This window comes from Capricornis sumatraensis, chromosome 22 (assembly GCF_032405125.1).
Source record: "Capricornis sumatraensis isolate serow.1 chromosome 22, serow.2, whole genome shotgun sequence".
Lineage (NCBI taxonomy): Eukaryota > Metazoa > Chordata > Mammalia > Artiodactyla > Bovidae > Capricornis > Capricornis sumatraensis.
This window is the reverse complement of record NC_091090.1, coordinates 38,047,077-38,063,834: the sequence shown is the minus strand read 5'-3', so window position 1 is coordinate 38,063,834 and position 16,758 is coordinate 38,047,077. Positions and strand designations below refer to the sequence as shown.

Below are 16,758 nucleotides of genomic sequence, written 5' to 3'. Positions count from 1 at the left end.
TCTCCTGGTATATATCCATGGGATTTCAGAGTTTTGAAAGATACAGATAAAAAACTGCCAAGGTAAAAAACTGTCTTATGTGAGGAAAAATTGTCTATCCTTTAAAAAATAGCATGCATTTTGTATACTGTATTTGAATATATAAAACTCATTTACCTATCCATACACCAAAACACATTACAGAAATACAAATAATCCCATTTACAATTGCATCAAAAAAAAATACTTAGAAATAAATTTAAGCAAAGTGTTGAAAGATCTATTTATGAGAACATTCAAGACACTCATGAAAGAAATGTTTAAAGACACAAAAAGAACATATTTCATATTTATTGACTGGAAGAATTAATATCATTAAAACACCCATACTACCCACAGCTATCTACATATTCACTGAAGTCTCTTTCAAAATTCCAAGGCATTTTTCACAAAACAGAAATAAGAAAATTCTACAACTTGTATAAAACTGTTGTTGTTGTCCAGTTGCCAGGTCATGTCTGACTCTCTGTGACTTCACAGACTGCAGCACCAAAGCCTTCCCTGTCCCTTACCATCTCCTAGAATTTGCCCAATTCATGCCCATTGAATTGGTGATGTCATCCAACCATCTCATCTTCTGTCACCCTCTTTTTCCTCTGTCTTCAATCTTTCCCAGCATCAGGGTCTTTTCCAATGAGTCAGCTGTTCACGTTAGATGGCCAAAGTATCGGAGATCCAGCTTCAGCATCAGTCCTTCCGCAGAGTTAATGGGGTTGATTTCATTTAAGGTTGACTGGTTTTGATCTCCTTGGCGCTCAAGGGACTCTCAAGAGTCTTCTGCAGCACCACAGTTTGAAAACATCAGTTCTTCAGCACTCTGCCTTCTTTATTGTCTGCCCAGCTCTTACCTGTGTACATGACTACAGGAAAGAGCATAGCCTTGACCATACAGACCTCTGTCGGCAAAGTGATGTTTTTGCTTTTAACACACTGTCTAGGTTTGTCACAGCTTTTCTGCCAAGAAGCAATCATCTTCTAATTTCATGGCTGCAGTCACCGTCCACAGTGATTTTAGAGCCCAAGAAGAGGAAATCTGTCACTGCTTCCACCTTTTCCCCTTCTATTTGCCATGTAAGTGATGGAACCCGATGCCATGGTCTTAGCTTTTTTGATATTGAGTTTTAAGCCAGGTTTTTCAATCTCTCTTTCACCCTCTTTGGAGGCTCTTAAGTTCCTCTTTGCTTTCTGCCAGTAGAGTATTATCATTCACCTATCTGAGATTGTTAATATTTCTCCCAGTAATCATGATTCTGGCCTTTAGGACTCATCCAGTCCAACATTTCGCATGACATGCTCTGCATGTAACTTAAATCAGCAGGGTGACAATATTCAGCCTTGACGGATTCCTTCACTAATTTTGAACCAGTTAATTGTTCCTTGTCTGCCTCTAACTGTTGCTTTTTGAACTGCATACAGCTTTCTCAGAAGTCAGGAAAGGTTCGTCTGGTATTCCCATCTCCTTAAGAATTTTCCACTTTGTTGTGATTGACACAGTCTGGTGAAGTCAATGAAACAGATGTTTTTCTGGAATTCCCTCGCTATCTCTATGTTCCAGCAAATGCTGCCAATTTGATCTCTGGTTCCTCTGCCTTTTCTAAACCCAGCTTGAACATCTGGAAGTTCTAGGTTCACATAATGCTGAAGCCTAGCCTGGAGGATTTTGAGCATAACCTTACTAGCATTGGAGATGAGTGCACCTGTTTAGTTGCTTGAACATTCTTTAATACTGTCCTTCTTGGGAACTGGGACGAGGATTGACCTCTTCCTGTCTTCTGGCCACTGCTGGCTTTTACAAACTTTCTAACATATTGAGTGGAACACTTTAATAGCATCATCTTTCAGGATTTTAAATAGCTTTGCTGGAATTCTATCACTTCCACAACATTTGTTGCCAGCAGTGCTTTTTAAGACCCACTGGAGTTCACATTCCAGAATTTCTGACTCTGAGTGAGAAACTACACCATTGTGATTATCTGGGTCATTAAGATATTTTTTTGTATAGTTCTTCTGTGTATTTTTTTCCATCTCTTCTTGGTCTATTCTGCTGTATTAAATCACAAAACACCAAAGATAAAAGTGATCTTGAGAAAGAAGAACAAAGTTTGAGACTAGGGTTGCTGATTTCAAATTGTATTAGAAAGTTATAATAATCAAAACAGAATGATTTGTTTCTGGCACAAAAATAGACACATAGATCAACAGAGGAAAACAGCGAAGCCAGAAAGAAACGCACACCCATATGGTCGGTTATCTTAGGAAAAAGGAGCCAAGAATATCCAGTGGGGAAAAGACAAGCTTTTCAAACATGATACTGGAAAAACTGTTTTTTTCCTATGAAAAAACGAAACTTTGCCTGTCTTTTAACATACACAAAAATCAACTAAAAAGGGATTAAAAATTTGAAAATAAGACTTTAAGTGATTAAACTCCTAGAAGAATACATTTAGGTAATCTTCTTGCCATTGGTCTTTGCAATGAGTTTTTGGGTTTCACACCAAAAGCAAAGGCAACAGCTGCAAAAACAAACCAGTGGGACCACATCCAACTCTAAACATAGGAACATTAGGAAAATCAAATGAAAATTTACACATTGACAGAAGATATTTCCAAATCATATATTTGATAAAGGCTTAATATCCAAAAATACATGAAACATACAACTCAAGGGCAAAAAAAAAAAAAAAAAAAAAAACAAGTAATCCAAATTCTTAATGGAGTGTAAGAAAAGTAAGAGTTTCAATAAATCTGAAGATTAGACTGTAGATGAGATACACAGCAAAGTTTTCTTTCTAGAACAACAAAAGCCTGTGCCTTCCTGACATTACTTTCTTTCATCTCCACTCACTTGTTTGACAATTACAGTTCACAGTGTACAATCTTCAATCAATAGCAATCACCCCACAATGAGCTATAATGTGTACTAAGAACAGCCCCACTGAGAAAAAAACCTAATATTTGCATACTTACTCATGAGGCATATCAAAAGGAAGGTAATTTCCAGAGTTTACCATCCATTGTTTTCTATGTTTCATTTCAAAATTGAGCCACCTAGTAAGGAAATTGAGTTAAAGGATCCCAATAATATATAGATAGAAAATCAATTTTTAATGGGAGAATTAATGGGTTATAATTTGGGGGCAATTTGTTATTATTGTTTTAAGTGTATTCCTTTTGATTTTCTACTGCATCAGGTTAATAATTTATATAAATATTAATACCAACATAGGGACACCTACTGCTAAATTTATAGTGAGTATAGAAGACAGAATATATTATGCAAGAGGTGAAAGTATGCGAAGTCAGCAATGGTAGTAAAATAAAGGACAGTGTTGCCTTAAGAGGAAGGAAGGTTCTCAAAGTTTCTGGAAACACCAAGAACACACCAGATGTGAGAAATTAGCTTAATTTGTAAATCAGAAACTCTACCAGAAGAAATTTAATTTTATAAAAACATTACAATGCTAAAACCAAAATTTAACAGAGAATAGGGTAGGGTCAGGTATATAGACATTCAAAATTCTCCATTTCTTAGTGCATCAGGCACTTAAGGACCACATTCACTGAAGTCTTTATTGCTCAACCTACAGGTACCAGCATGGAGAAAGAGATAGTTCTACTCCACAGGCAGTAGATCCCCTCCTTTATGGCTTCATGGCTTTCCTTAAGAAGCATTCCATGCAGCAGATTTCACCCATCCCATCCCATCAGGCTGACTCCCCACAGTCAACAGGAGTCCTCACCCTGGGATCACTCTGCAATCCCCATGGCTCCAGCTTCCAGCTTCTGTGGACACCAGTGGACTTACAACCCTGTCCGAGGTATGAAAGGCTGCAGCATGGCTTGTCTATGTGGTTCTCACTCTGTTCAGACTGTCACAGATTAGTGAGTTCACTCTCCAACTGCTTCAAATGCCTCCCCCGTCCCAGTGGATGGCCATGGACGTGGGGATCTCCCCTGCGCTTCAGCCCCCTCACCCCCTGGTGCAGGCTGGTCCCACTTGCTCTGCTCCTTCTTTCCCCTTCCTCCTTGTCCCTTTTTCCTTTGTCCTACTGAGTTCTGTATGGATCTGGATATTCCTTCTCAGTAGTCATGGAGTCCTGCCTATATTCATGGTCTTCTGTGAGAACTGCTGGATCTTAGATGTTCCTGATGCATCAGTGGAGACAGGTGTACCCCATTTCCACCTACCCCTCCGTCATCTTACCCACCCCTATTTGTGCATGTATTAGAAATGAGTTTCCCTTTCTATTAAGTAACATTGCAATCACCGCACATGTTTAACTTTTGGTTTTTGAAGAGAACACAGGTAAGTTCCACTCTCTTCATTAGAGTCAGTCATTCAGTCGTGTCTCTTTGAGACCCCATGGACTGCAGCATGCCAGGCTTCCCTGTACATCCTCCACTCCCAGAGCTTACTCAAACTCATGTCCGTCTAGTTGGTGATGCTGCTCAATGATGACCACTCTCTCAGACAATTTCAAAAATATAACACCATCTTATAGTTACATTAACCATGCTATACATTAGAGCCTCTGTTCAGTTCAGTTGCTCATTCATGTCCCACATGGACTGCAGCAACACAGGCTTCCCTATCCATAACCAATTCCCAGAGCTTGCTCAAAACTCATGATTAGATACCACGATTAGATCATGAAGCTCAAAGTTATATCTTCAGATCTTATTAATTTTTTATATATGAAAGTGTGTAACCTTTAAAAGTCTCTCTCTATTTCCCTTACCCTCCAGTCTTTGGTAATCATTTTCTCTACTCTGAGTTCCATCTTTTTTTTTTTTTTTTTTTTGAGATTCCTTATAGTTGAGATCCTATGGCATTTGTTTTTCTCTGACTTAGTTCACTTAGTGTAAAGCCCTCCAGTTACATCTATGTTGCCACAAATGGAAAGAAGGATTTCTTTCTTTTTCTAATGGCTAAATAATATTTACCTATATATATGTCACATCACATTGTTTTAATCCATTCACCTGTTGAAAGATACCCAGGTTGTGCCTACATCAAGGCTACTGTGAATAATGCTGCAATGAACATGGGAATACAGATCTCTCTTTGAGACAAAGATTTCATTTCCTTTGACTATATATCCAGAAGTGGAATAATGCATCACATAACGGTTCTCTTTTAAATTTCTTGAGGAACCTTCACAGTATGTTTCCATGGAAGTTGCACTGGTATACATCCCCACCAACAGTGTATAAGTACTCCTTTTTCTCCTCATCCTCAATAACATTTGTCATTTCTTACCTTTTGGTATTAGCCATTCAAACAGGTATGAGGTGATACCTGTTGTGCTTTTGATCTGCATTTCCTTTGATTATTAGTGATGCTGAGCAGATTGTCATATACCTGTTGATCAACTATATGTCTTATTTGTGGGAAAATTTCTATTCTTTAAAGATGTAGCATGCATTATGTTTACTATATTCCAGTATACGAAACTCAGTTGCCCAGCTATATATCAACAATGAACTATCAGAAAGTAGAATAAAGAAAACAATCCCATTTACTATTGCATCAAAAAAAGATAAAACAATAAGAAATAAACTCAAGCAAGGTGTTGAAAGATTTTATACAAAACCTTAAAGACATTGATAAGAGAAATTTAAAAACAGTGAAAGGTATGTAAAGTTAGGTGGTCTATTCAATGTGATTCTTGAGGTAGGATTTGTATTTTTATAAATTTCCCTCTTAGAACTGCTTTTGTTACATCCTCTAGGTTTTAGATCATCACGTTTTCACTGTTCCTTGTTTCTAGGAATGTTTTTATTTCCCTTATTTCTTCAGTAACCTGTTCATGATTTAGAAATGTGTTGTTTAATCTCCATGGTTTGTGTTCTTTAAAGATTTTTCCCCCGTATAATCGATATCTAATCTCATAGTGTTGTGGTCAGAGAAAATGCCTTAAATAATTTCAATTTCCTTAAATTTACTGAGGTTTGATTTGTGACCTGAGATGAGGAAAATGTTCCCTGTGCACTTGAGAAGAAAGTGTATTCTTCTGCATTTGGATAGAATGTGCTGAAGATATCAGTTAGGTCTGTTTGCTCTAATATTTCCTTTAGGCTTATGTTTCCTTATTAATTTTCTGTTCTGTTGATCTGTCCATTGGTATAGGTGTGGTGTTAACATGCCCTACTATTATTGTGTTACTGTCAATTTCCCCTTTTATGTCAGTTAGTGTTTACCTTATGTATTGAGGTGCTCTATTGTGGGTACATAGACATTTAAAATTGCTATGTCTTTTCTGGACTGATCCCTTAATCATTTGTCAGTGTCCTTCTTATCTCTAATAGTTTTTATTTTAAGTTCTCTTTTTTCTGATATGAGAATTGCCGATCTGGTTTTCTTTTGATTTCCACTTAGATGGAATACCTTTTTCCATCCTCTCACTTTCAGTCTGTATGTGTCTGTAGGACTGAAGTGGGTCTCTTGTAGACAGCATATATATGGGTCTTGTATTTGTATTCATTCAGCCAGTCTGTGTCTTTTAGTAATAATGGGAGAAGATAATAGCAAATAAAACAACTGATAAAGGATTGCTTTCCAAAATACAAGCAGCTCAAACAACGCAGTCATCAAAAGCCAAGACAAGAACTGCAAAAATAAACTAGTGAGACCACATCAAACTCAAAACCTTGTACGTAGTAAAAGAAGCCATCAATAAAAATGAAATGACAACCTATGGAATGAAAAAAAAAATATTTGCAAATCACATATTTGGTAAGGACTTCATATCCAAGTATATATAAGAGACTCATGCAACTCAATAGGAAAAAAAATATCAAACAACCAATATTTTTAAATGAGCAAAGGAAGAAAGTGTTTTGAAAAATCTGAAGAGTAGACAGTAGATGACAGACACGGTAAGTTTTTCCTTCCAGAACAAAAGCCTGTGTCTTCCTGGCATTGCATTATTTATCTCCAGTTACCTGTTTGGCGATTGCAGTTCCCAATATACATCCTTCACTCAATATCAATCACACTGCTGCTGCTGTTGCTAAGTCACATCAGTGTGTCTAACTCTGTGTGACCCCATAGACAGCAGCCCACCAGGCTCCCCCATCCCTGAGATTCTCCAGGCAAGAACACTGGAGTGGGTTGCCATTTCCTTCTCCAATGCATGAAAGTGAAAAATGAAAGTCAAGTCACTCAGTAGTGTCTGATTCTTCACGACTCCATGGACTGCAGCCTATCAGGTTTCTCCACCCATGGGATTTTACATGCAAGAGTACCGGAGTGGGGTGCCATTGCCTTCACTGATCAATCACCCTACCCTGAGCTATAGGTGCTAAGAATAGCCCTACTAACTATTAAAAACTAATAATTACATATTTAATCCTGAGGCATCTAAAATCCAAGGTATTTTCCAGAATTTTCACTCCCTTGTTTTCTGCATTCTATTTCAAAATTGAAACACCTAGTACAGAAAAATGAGTAGGGGACCTCAACAATACATGGATAGAAAGTCAGTTAAAACTGGCAGGATTACTGGAATTTAATTTGGGGGAATGTATTATCCTTATTCTATTGTAATTTTATTCCCTTTACTTCTCATGTACACTAGGTTAATATTGATTTAAAATAGTAATACCAACATAGAGGCACATAGTACTCAAGTTACAGTAGATTGAGAAAGACAAAGCTTATGAGACAAGAAGTGAAATCACAGAAAATTAGCAATGGTATCAAAACAAGGGGCTGCTAGAAAGAAAGCAGAGTTCTCTAATTTTTTGGAGACAACACGAACAAGCCAGATGGGAGCCAACCAGCTTAAGCTGTATACCAGGAACTGCACCAGAAGAAAAATGAAGTTCATAAAATATGCTGATGCTAAACGCCAAAATCCAGACAGTAAGAGAATAGGGTAGGGTTTATGTAGAAACTGAGAACTACTCAGAGAGGTAGACATGGAAGCAGATACACTAATGAGCATCAGAAAGATCAAAGTAGAAAAGTGTCTGAAAAAGAAGTCGTAAAGGGACTTGGTAGTCTGGTCAAAATAATAAGAGAATCAAATTAGAAAACCAAAATATAAAGACTTGTGCACGTCATAGACCCAGAGAATGCTCAGCAGAGAAAATTTTGGCCTTAGTGACCAGCGAACAGAAGCCTCCAGCGTCAGGAACAAAAATCCTGGGCAAGACTTACGACTGTGCGCTTCTGGGAACAGCCTCAGTTTCAAAGTTTGGGCACTATACCACCTAAAAGCGAATGCAGACAAGGATTATAGCTTGCTATGACACTGAATCACAGACAATAATGTTTGTTAGTTTATTTTTCTCATTCAACTATAAAGTTAATGAATCACTCAGTTCAGTTCAGTCACTCAGTCGTGTCTGACTCTGCGACCCCATGAATTGCAGCACGCCAGGCCTCCCTGTCCATCACCAACTCCCAGAGTTCAAATGAATCACTAACCAACAATAATTGACACCATCAGTTGCCAGTCAGATCCTCTTTAGTCATACAGTGGATACGTGAACCTGTTATATGATCCCAATAACAGTTTTAATAATTCAATTTATAGATGTTTAATTGAAGGGTAATTACTTGCGATACTGTACTGCTTTTGGCCAAACATTAGCATGAATCAGCCATAGTTTACCTATGCCCCCCGTTCTTCAACCTCCTTCCCACCTTCCTTCCCATCCCAACCCTTAAAGTTGATACGGTAAAATATGGAATGCTTCACAAATTTGTGTGTCTTCCTTGGGCAGGGGCCATGCTAATATTCTCAGTATTATTTCAATTTTTTGATATATGTGCTACCAAAGCAATGACACATCTAACATTTTAACAGAAAAAGAAATCATATAGTTAGTCATCTACCAATAAATGGTCAATTAAATTAGGAATTAGTGTATTCTGCTTTATTAACTATCCATTATAGAACTGAATTTTATAAAGTCTAAAATTCCGTGTGGGAATTAAGCATATATTTATGCATAACACATGTATACATGCACAGAAATATATGCACACAAATACGTCTGTGTTATACAACCTATTATTCTCCTTGCCTCTCACAATAAGCTCTTTAGTTGATGACAGATATAGTCCCAAATTTCTCCAACTTATATGTCTCCCTTTTGAGAACCACTTCTTTTATTTTCATCACCTAATTTTAAATGACCAGTTTATTCTTAGATACCATGCCCCTTTAAAATAACTAAAAGCAGAATAAACCTCATAAATGCTGATATCTTATCCTTCATTAAATTACTACTCTTCTGGTAAATTGGAAAAAGAATCATGTTCAGATCTCATTCAGGAGGTTAAAATCTCTATTTTATCAGTTCTCTTGTCCAAACTCAATTCTTGCTCACTTCAGTCTTAAATTCTGCTTACTTACAAAGGACGCACAGGAAAAGTAATATTAAAATCATGCATGCAAGAGTCTATGATTTGATGCTTCTGTTGGCCAAAGGCAGGGCCAGGAGTAATTTCTGAAATATTACAATACATCTCGGAAGCATGAAGGTCTAGTTCTCCTATCAAAGAGGAGATGCTTGGAGACGGTTCAAAAACTAAGCCCCATGGGTTGTCAGGATGTACTCCCGACCAGACACATAAATTTTGTCCCTAAAAAGTCAAAGTCAGGAAAGGGTAGGCCTTGTTTGCAGAGCCAATAATGTTGTCTTGGGTGCTGACCAGGTAATAGTACCATTTGGAGATTTATTTGCTATTTTTGAGAAGAAACAAACATAATGAGAAGATTAAGGATGTATAAAAGTAGAAGAACTGTCAAGGTGCCTAGAAAAAAGGCTAGCTAGGAAACCAGGCCCCCACACTGATAGTCAAAGACTGTAACAGTGAGTGTTTTATAGACAGAGCAGAACAAGTGGATAAAACCAGTGTTCTAGGATCACTGCTGTTTTGCAGTCAAAGACAAAATATTTTTCTCTTTAAGCAGAGTCATCACAGCTCCTGTTGTGGTCCTGGTTACACACATGCAGACAGAGGGCCACAGGCATGTGTGATGTGACATCAGGAAGTGAACAGATGAGTGTATTGGTGCCCAGTCACCTGCATCTGCTAATAATGGAACCTGGGGAAAACCACTTGCCCTCTCCAAGTCATTGCATCTTCATTGACATAATTTGATGATCATAGTGAAGATTAAGGCAATCTCACAGGGTTACTGTGAAACACAAATTTTAAGATGTTTGAAAGCTTATGGGAAAGTATCAAAGACATGCATGGGGTTACTAAGGTGAGTGAGCAGATCCAAAGTACAGTATTCTTTTTCTCTTAGTATTCTCTTTTTAGTCAATAGTAGCGATCAGTCAATCACGTGTTCACTTTTACCCCAGTGTGATAGGAAACCACACAGAGCAACTGTATTTTTCTTGTCATCAGTGTCTTAAATGCAAGCATTCTTCAATGTAGAGTGAAAAAATTACAAACTCCTAGAGGGCCTTGCTGCTCAGAGTTTGCAGAGTTCCAACATTAAACTGTCTTAAAAGAATGGCCTAAACACTCTGGCTCAGAATTAAGTTCTAAATGTTTGCAGAGCACAAAAGTACTTCTGGGAACAATTCAAAAATACAGGGAGTAACCTACTTCTCCAATTCTCTATTTGTGCAAATATCATCATCCATGTAAATTTACACAGAAGGCGCTTCTTCTTCCCCACCCCAGCTGCTACAGCACTAACTCCTCCTCAGAGCAACAGAGAAAGAGAAGGCTTCCCTCCACAGGATGGATTTGATAATCTCACATGACTAGATCATCTCAGAATGGCTCATGTTTTTATTTAAACAGGGTCCTGCCTGCTCCTGCTGCTGGTCATGTCAAATCTGCTCTTGTGCCAAGGCCTCTTATGCCCGTCTCTCTGTCCTGACGGGGATGACATCTGCCGGACCGCCCTTATGGACCTGTTTTCCCATGCTGCCAAGCTGACCAGTAACATCTATAACCACTCCGTGCAAATGTTCAATGAGTTTGTAAGTACTGTGGTGGTGGTGGTTTAGTTGCTAAGTCGTGTCTGACTCTTGTGACCCCATGGATTGTAGCCCACCAGGCTCCCAGAAGGAACCTTCGCGTAAGTGACTGGGCTTTATCATCCTTTCAACAAGAAAGCTGCATCAGCCAAACTTCAAATAATACACTAGCTCAAAGAAGCCGTCAGCTCATAAGATGTGGAAATCGAAGAAAGGATCAGTTTTATGAAATCTCAAAGATTCCTAAGAAGTGCAATAACTTTTTCAATTTCCTTTCATTCATTTTGTTTTTTATTTTCCAAAATAAGTGATTTTGTATTTGTAGGCTAGGAATACCATAAAATAATATAATAGACTCAGTGGAATAAACAACAGAAATTTATTTCCTCAGAGTTCTGGGGGCTAGATGTCCCAGATCAGGGAGCCAGTAAGGAGAGGTTCAGGTAAGAACTCTTTCGTCCCAGGCTGGCTTTTCTGTGCATCCTCACACAGGGTGGGGGGTGGGGAAGAGAGACGGAGGAAAAGACACAGAGACACAGAGTGAAAATAGAAAGTGCTCTGCTGTTTCGTTTCATGAAGACACTAAACTTATTGGATCAGTTTTCCACCCTACGAACTCATTTAATGTTAATGGGCTTCACTGGTGGCTCAGATGATAAAGAATCTGCCCACAACGTGAGAGACCTGGATTCTATTCCTGGGTCTGGAAGATTCCCTGGAAGAGGGAACAGCAAGCCACTCCAGTATTCTTGCCTGAGAAATCCCATGGACAGAAGAGTCTGGTGGGCTACAGTCCATTTCAAAACACAGTACTTTGGCAGTTAGGGCTCTAACACATGAAGTTGAAGAACACACATTCAGTCCACAATACTACCTGACACAAAGCACTTTTAGGTGGGACTGGAGAAAAGGAAGCATGCTGATTTTCAGGTCCTTCAGTGTCTCCCTGGGCTTTCTTCTCCAGGCTCACAGTAAATAGCCAATAAATGAGAACTGCTCTGCAGTGAAGTCAGTGGTTAGAACATGAATCCCAGTCACAAAAAAAAAACGAATGCTGGTAGTTTCTTTAATGCTACAAATTATTGTTTTAAGATTTGCAGGGAATAGGTTTTGAGCTACCATAGAAGGGGAGTTTACAATGGAAACAATTATTCTCTTTCTGAGGAAAGTATTTGAAAGTTGTATGTTAATTCTTTTAGGTCAATCAAGGAGCACACAGCAGAGCAGACAGCTAATAAAAAGCGGTGCTAAAGGTTTCTACTAAATTCATGTAGTTCTCTTTACTCACTAGTTTTTGCTTCATCCGCCATTTTTGACTGTCCATTTTTTTTTCCAACTCTTCCAAGTAATCTCTTTAAATGTTCATAACTTTTGCTAAAGATCAGTTTTTCTCTATCAATGTGTTGGCTAGATTTTACTACTCTTATTATTCTCAGTCCATTGCTTAGTATTTCCTATAACTTTATACCATGTATTTCTGCCACACCATTTTGTCTCCATACACAACATTGTATTCTGCACCTGGAATGAACACTAAGATTTTGGGGTGCGGATTCAGAGATAAGTCAAACTCATAACTGTATAACTCCTTGCAAGGGAATATATTGGCTCTAACCCACAGTAAACAAGAGATTAAATGGTTAAATATAGGTGCATGTGTACATTCTAAGTCACGTCAGTTGTGTCCAACTCTTTGCAGTCCTACTGACTGTAGCCCAACAGGCTCCTCTGTCCATAGGATTAGCCAGGCAAGAATACTGGAGTAGGCTGCTCTACCCTCTTGTAAGGGATGCTCCCCACCTAGGGATCAAACATAAGTCTTCCTATATCTCCTACATTGGCAGGAATGTTCTTTACCACTACCATCACCTAGAAAGCACCAAATATTGGTACATATGTGCTATATTTGGTTCAAATACTAAAAAATAAACAATATATATAATAATATAACAGAGAAGGGAAAAGGTTAAAGTTAGAAAAGTTAGATGTAAAATCAATTTTATAGAGACAATGTATAGAAAAAGTAGGAAAAGAATGACTTTCAAATTTTGGGATGCCCCCCCAAGAAAAATTATACATGTATCAACATGTTAATGTTCTGGTAATGGGTTCATCTACTGAATGCCCAACAACCCTAACTAATTGTCTGATCACTTTCAGGATTTACAGTATGCCCAGGACAAACCATACTATATCAATGCCTCCAACGACTGCCACACCAATTTCCTCTATATCCCTCAAGAGAGAGAGCACATCCAACGCATGAACGTGAGTCTTTTACCTGGGTTTTTTTTACCAGATCAAATGAGACAGTATGTAGGTTACCAGGCTTCAGATTACTCGAGGTAATGGTAACTGTAAATGCAGAAAAAGTTGGAGGCCTGTGAGCAATTGAAGATAAATTATATTATGCAGTTGATGAAGCATGAGCAAAATCAAGAGATGACTAAAGATATGTAGTAGCAACATAAATAACAGATCTATAGATTGTCCATGCGGACAAGTTTAGTTCAACCAATGGATTAGACACAGGATTGCAGCTGTTATACTGTATGAAAACAGGAAATGAATGGGAACTTCTATGTGTAAAATATAAGATTGCAAAATTCATGAATATGTAAGAAACACACCCCAGTTTTGCGTACTTCCTGTTACTAGTGACTGCAATGTGGGAGTCCTATACTGCACCACCCAAGCCCCCACATCTGCCTTTCAAGGCTCTCCTGATCCTGTTTCTACTTCTCTGACACCTTCATTCGTCATTCTCAATGACTCCTCTGTCACCTTTTATTCTTAATTTGTAAGTGTCCCCCATGATGGCCTATAAAACATTGCCTTGCTTCTCATGGCCATAACGATTGCCTCTGTTCTGAGGACAACACGGTTTACATGTCAAGCCTCAATCATTTATGGCAGCTCCAAATTTTCATCATTATAATCTTTCCTTTCTGATTTCCTGCGTTATCCTTCGTCCTAACATTATTTAAATATTTTCACATGCATCCCCCCTTAAAATACTATCTTCTCTCTCTACAACTTTCTTAATGATACCAGCATTCTTTTCCTCTGTCAAGCTCATTAATAATGAGAATAATCAAGTAAAGGACAAAGGTCAAAGAGGAAGAGGTTTCAACAAGCTTAAATTTAAAGTTCATTGAGAGTTACTACATGGCCATACATTTTACTGAGCACTTTATGTGCATTACTATATTTAATCCTATTCAGTTCTCTGTTCTTTACCAGTAAAACAATTCATGGCTAAAAGAAATCAAGCATATTAACTAGAGATCTTCACCCCCTGGATTTTCAGGCTCAATTCTGCTGGTAGTAGTGAACTAGGGGGGAAACCCTCCATTGTGAATCCCACTGATGCTGTTACTAAAGACAATGCTGTGCCTTTTTCTGCCCGGAGACATGTCAACAAAACAGACTCTTATGAGTCAGCAGGGGGCTGGTGTTGGGATCAGCTGAGGATTGAAGCCTGTTTAGGAATCCCATGTCTTCTTCCTTGTCTCTTTGTTGTAATATCATAGAACAAATTACTGATCGAAAATCAATACGAAGGACTAATCTGATTCATAATATGAATGAATCACTGGGTGACAATGACGTGGGCACAGGTGGAATCCCTCTTTCCTGGGTCAGGCACTGCAGGCATGTACTGACTTGCCGTAAATACTTAGATTCTCTCAAGCAAATATACAAACATAAAAGAACTCACTGAGTTGTGGTAGAATTCATAAGAAAAAATAAAATATTTCATGTTATAAATTAGAACTTATCAGAAGTATTAGTTAGTAAAATAACCTAGATTTTTAATAATTTAGCAAAGTGTGAACTAATAGCTTACGTTTTATACATTTGCAACTTTTACTACCTTCAAAAATCTCTGCATGCACATAGGAATAACCAAAAGTTTTTTAGGTCAGCTGCTCTGAGCAAAGATCACATGTTACCCAAACCACTGAACTATGATTTTTTAATGAGACTGTTTCTTATGGTTGCTTAGAATAAAGGCCTTATTAGGTGGATACTCATGTTACTGTACTCCTGGCAAAAACCTCTGTATCAGCTAGTCACGGAACTGCGGAGTGTGAAAGAAGTCTCAGTTACTACCCTATCCAGCGCTAGAGAAAATGTGAAAAAAGCAAAAGAACTTCAAGCACTCATAGAAAGGCCGTTCAGCCAGGTGAGCATCCTGCAGAGGGCTTTCATGCTTTGCTCATGAATGAAAGAGGTGACTTCTGTAAGCGTAAGGAGTTTGGAAATATCTCATTTTGTAAGAAAAAGATGCATGTCTTCTGTATTCTAGACTGCTACTACATAAACCAGGAGCCTAGTCATTCATAGTGATAGTAAAGGAATCAGAATTTCACTTCAATTTTTGACATGTGCAGCCTTCCCTGCATTGCACACAATTCCACCAAAAGCTTGCTCTTTCTGGGCACAGGTGGTTGAAATATTTTCAAGAGTAAGAGAACTAGAGAACAGAATTTCCAAGATCAGCATTTTCTTCAAAGTAACCCAGGACATCTGCTTTTGAAGTTCCACTTGTCTTCTTTCTCTGTTCTCCTCAAATCAAAGGATGAGAGTGGGAAGGAAGAAAAGAGGAAAGTTAAAATCAAACTTGACTTATGGTTCTACTTTTTAGATTCTTAATAGTTTTCTTAGAGGCTGGCTCCAAATCTATATCTAGAAAATTTTATATTTGTATGTCTTCCCAAAATCTTTATTTGATAATTAGAAGGAACAAAGATAAACCAATACTAATAAAACACATAAGAAGTCATCATCTTTTGGATATTCAGGTTATTTCTACAGTCAGGAAGAAGCTGAGGATGGCTCGCATTTACTGGTATGGACGCCCCCTACTGTCGAGCAATGAAAATAGGCGTCATTCTGCATTTTATAGGCTGTTCCACTGCATGCGCAGAGATGCACATAAACTTGACACTTACACCAAGTTCCTGGCGTGCCGACTGATCTACGACAAGTGCTAAATCCACATCCATCCCATCCAGCTCTGAGATGGTCATAATGATCTATCCCATAGCAAGCTTGTTTGAAATTTACAGCTTTTTAATGCATGCTCTGTGAAACGGGTCTCTTCTTAAAAAAAACAAACACAGACTCTGTAGAGATGTCAAAATCTAAGAGGGCAATTTGTTCACATTTCTTATTTTTATTTAATAGAAAATCAAAAGAAAATCTACCCCTACAATTGAGAGAATGAAGCTTCTATTAAAATTAGTCACAAATAGCAGAACCTGGCATTACAAAGAAGACCATTAAGAGGGGGGTTCATGTTTGGGAACACATGTACACCCGTGGTGGATTCATGTCAATGTATGGCAAAAACAATACAGTATTGTAAAGTAAAATAAAATAAAAATTAAAATTAAAAAGAGATTACTTAAGAATCACAGCCAGTTATTCTGGGTCAAATTATTAGAATCAAAGAATTAGACAATTGTTCATCATTCTGGTCATGCTACCAAGAAGACGGAATTCTCTAGATTCATTATGAAAGCCAGCCATGAACTGTCAGCCAGCTATGACAGTGTTACACCAGACAAGATAAATACTTCGCACTTTTGTATAAATAGCATGAGGTTTACTGAACTGTCTAAGGATTGTTAGGCCGCTGTCTTGGTCCTTCTGGGTTGCTATAACAAAACATCACAGACTTAAAAACAATGGAAATGTATTTCCACAGCGTGGTCATGCAGGGTCCTTTCTGGTCACACATTTCTTTCTGTA

At 38.1% G+C, this 16,758-nt stretch overlaps 1 protein-coding gene and 1 non-coding gene across 2 annotated transcripts; one reads left to right on the top strand and one right to left on the bottom strand.

Annotated features, from left to right (window-relative positions):
* The first annotated feature begins 3,682 nt into the window (after positions 1-3,682).
* LOC138098081 (placental prolactin-related protein 4-like) lies at positions 3,683-15,998 on the top strand. The gene is made up of 5 exons (XM_068994322.1): positions 3,683-3,857; positions 10,820-11,001; positions 13,159-13,266; positions 15,008-15,187; positions 15,807-15,998. Exons 1-5 carry the CDS (start codon positions 3,683-3,685, stop codon positions 15,996-15,998), a joined length of 837 nt encoding a protein of 278 aa, XP_068850423.1.
* LOC138069860 (U6 spliceosomal RNA) lies at positions 8,728-8,832 on the bottom strand. The gene has a single exon (XR_011144126.1). It is a non-coding gene; the product is annotated as a U6 spliceosomal RNA (small nuclear RNA).
* Positions 15,999-16,758: the final 760 nt, after the last annotated feature.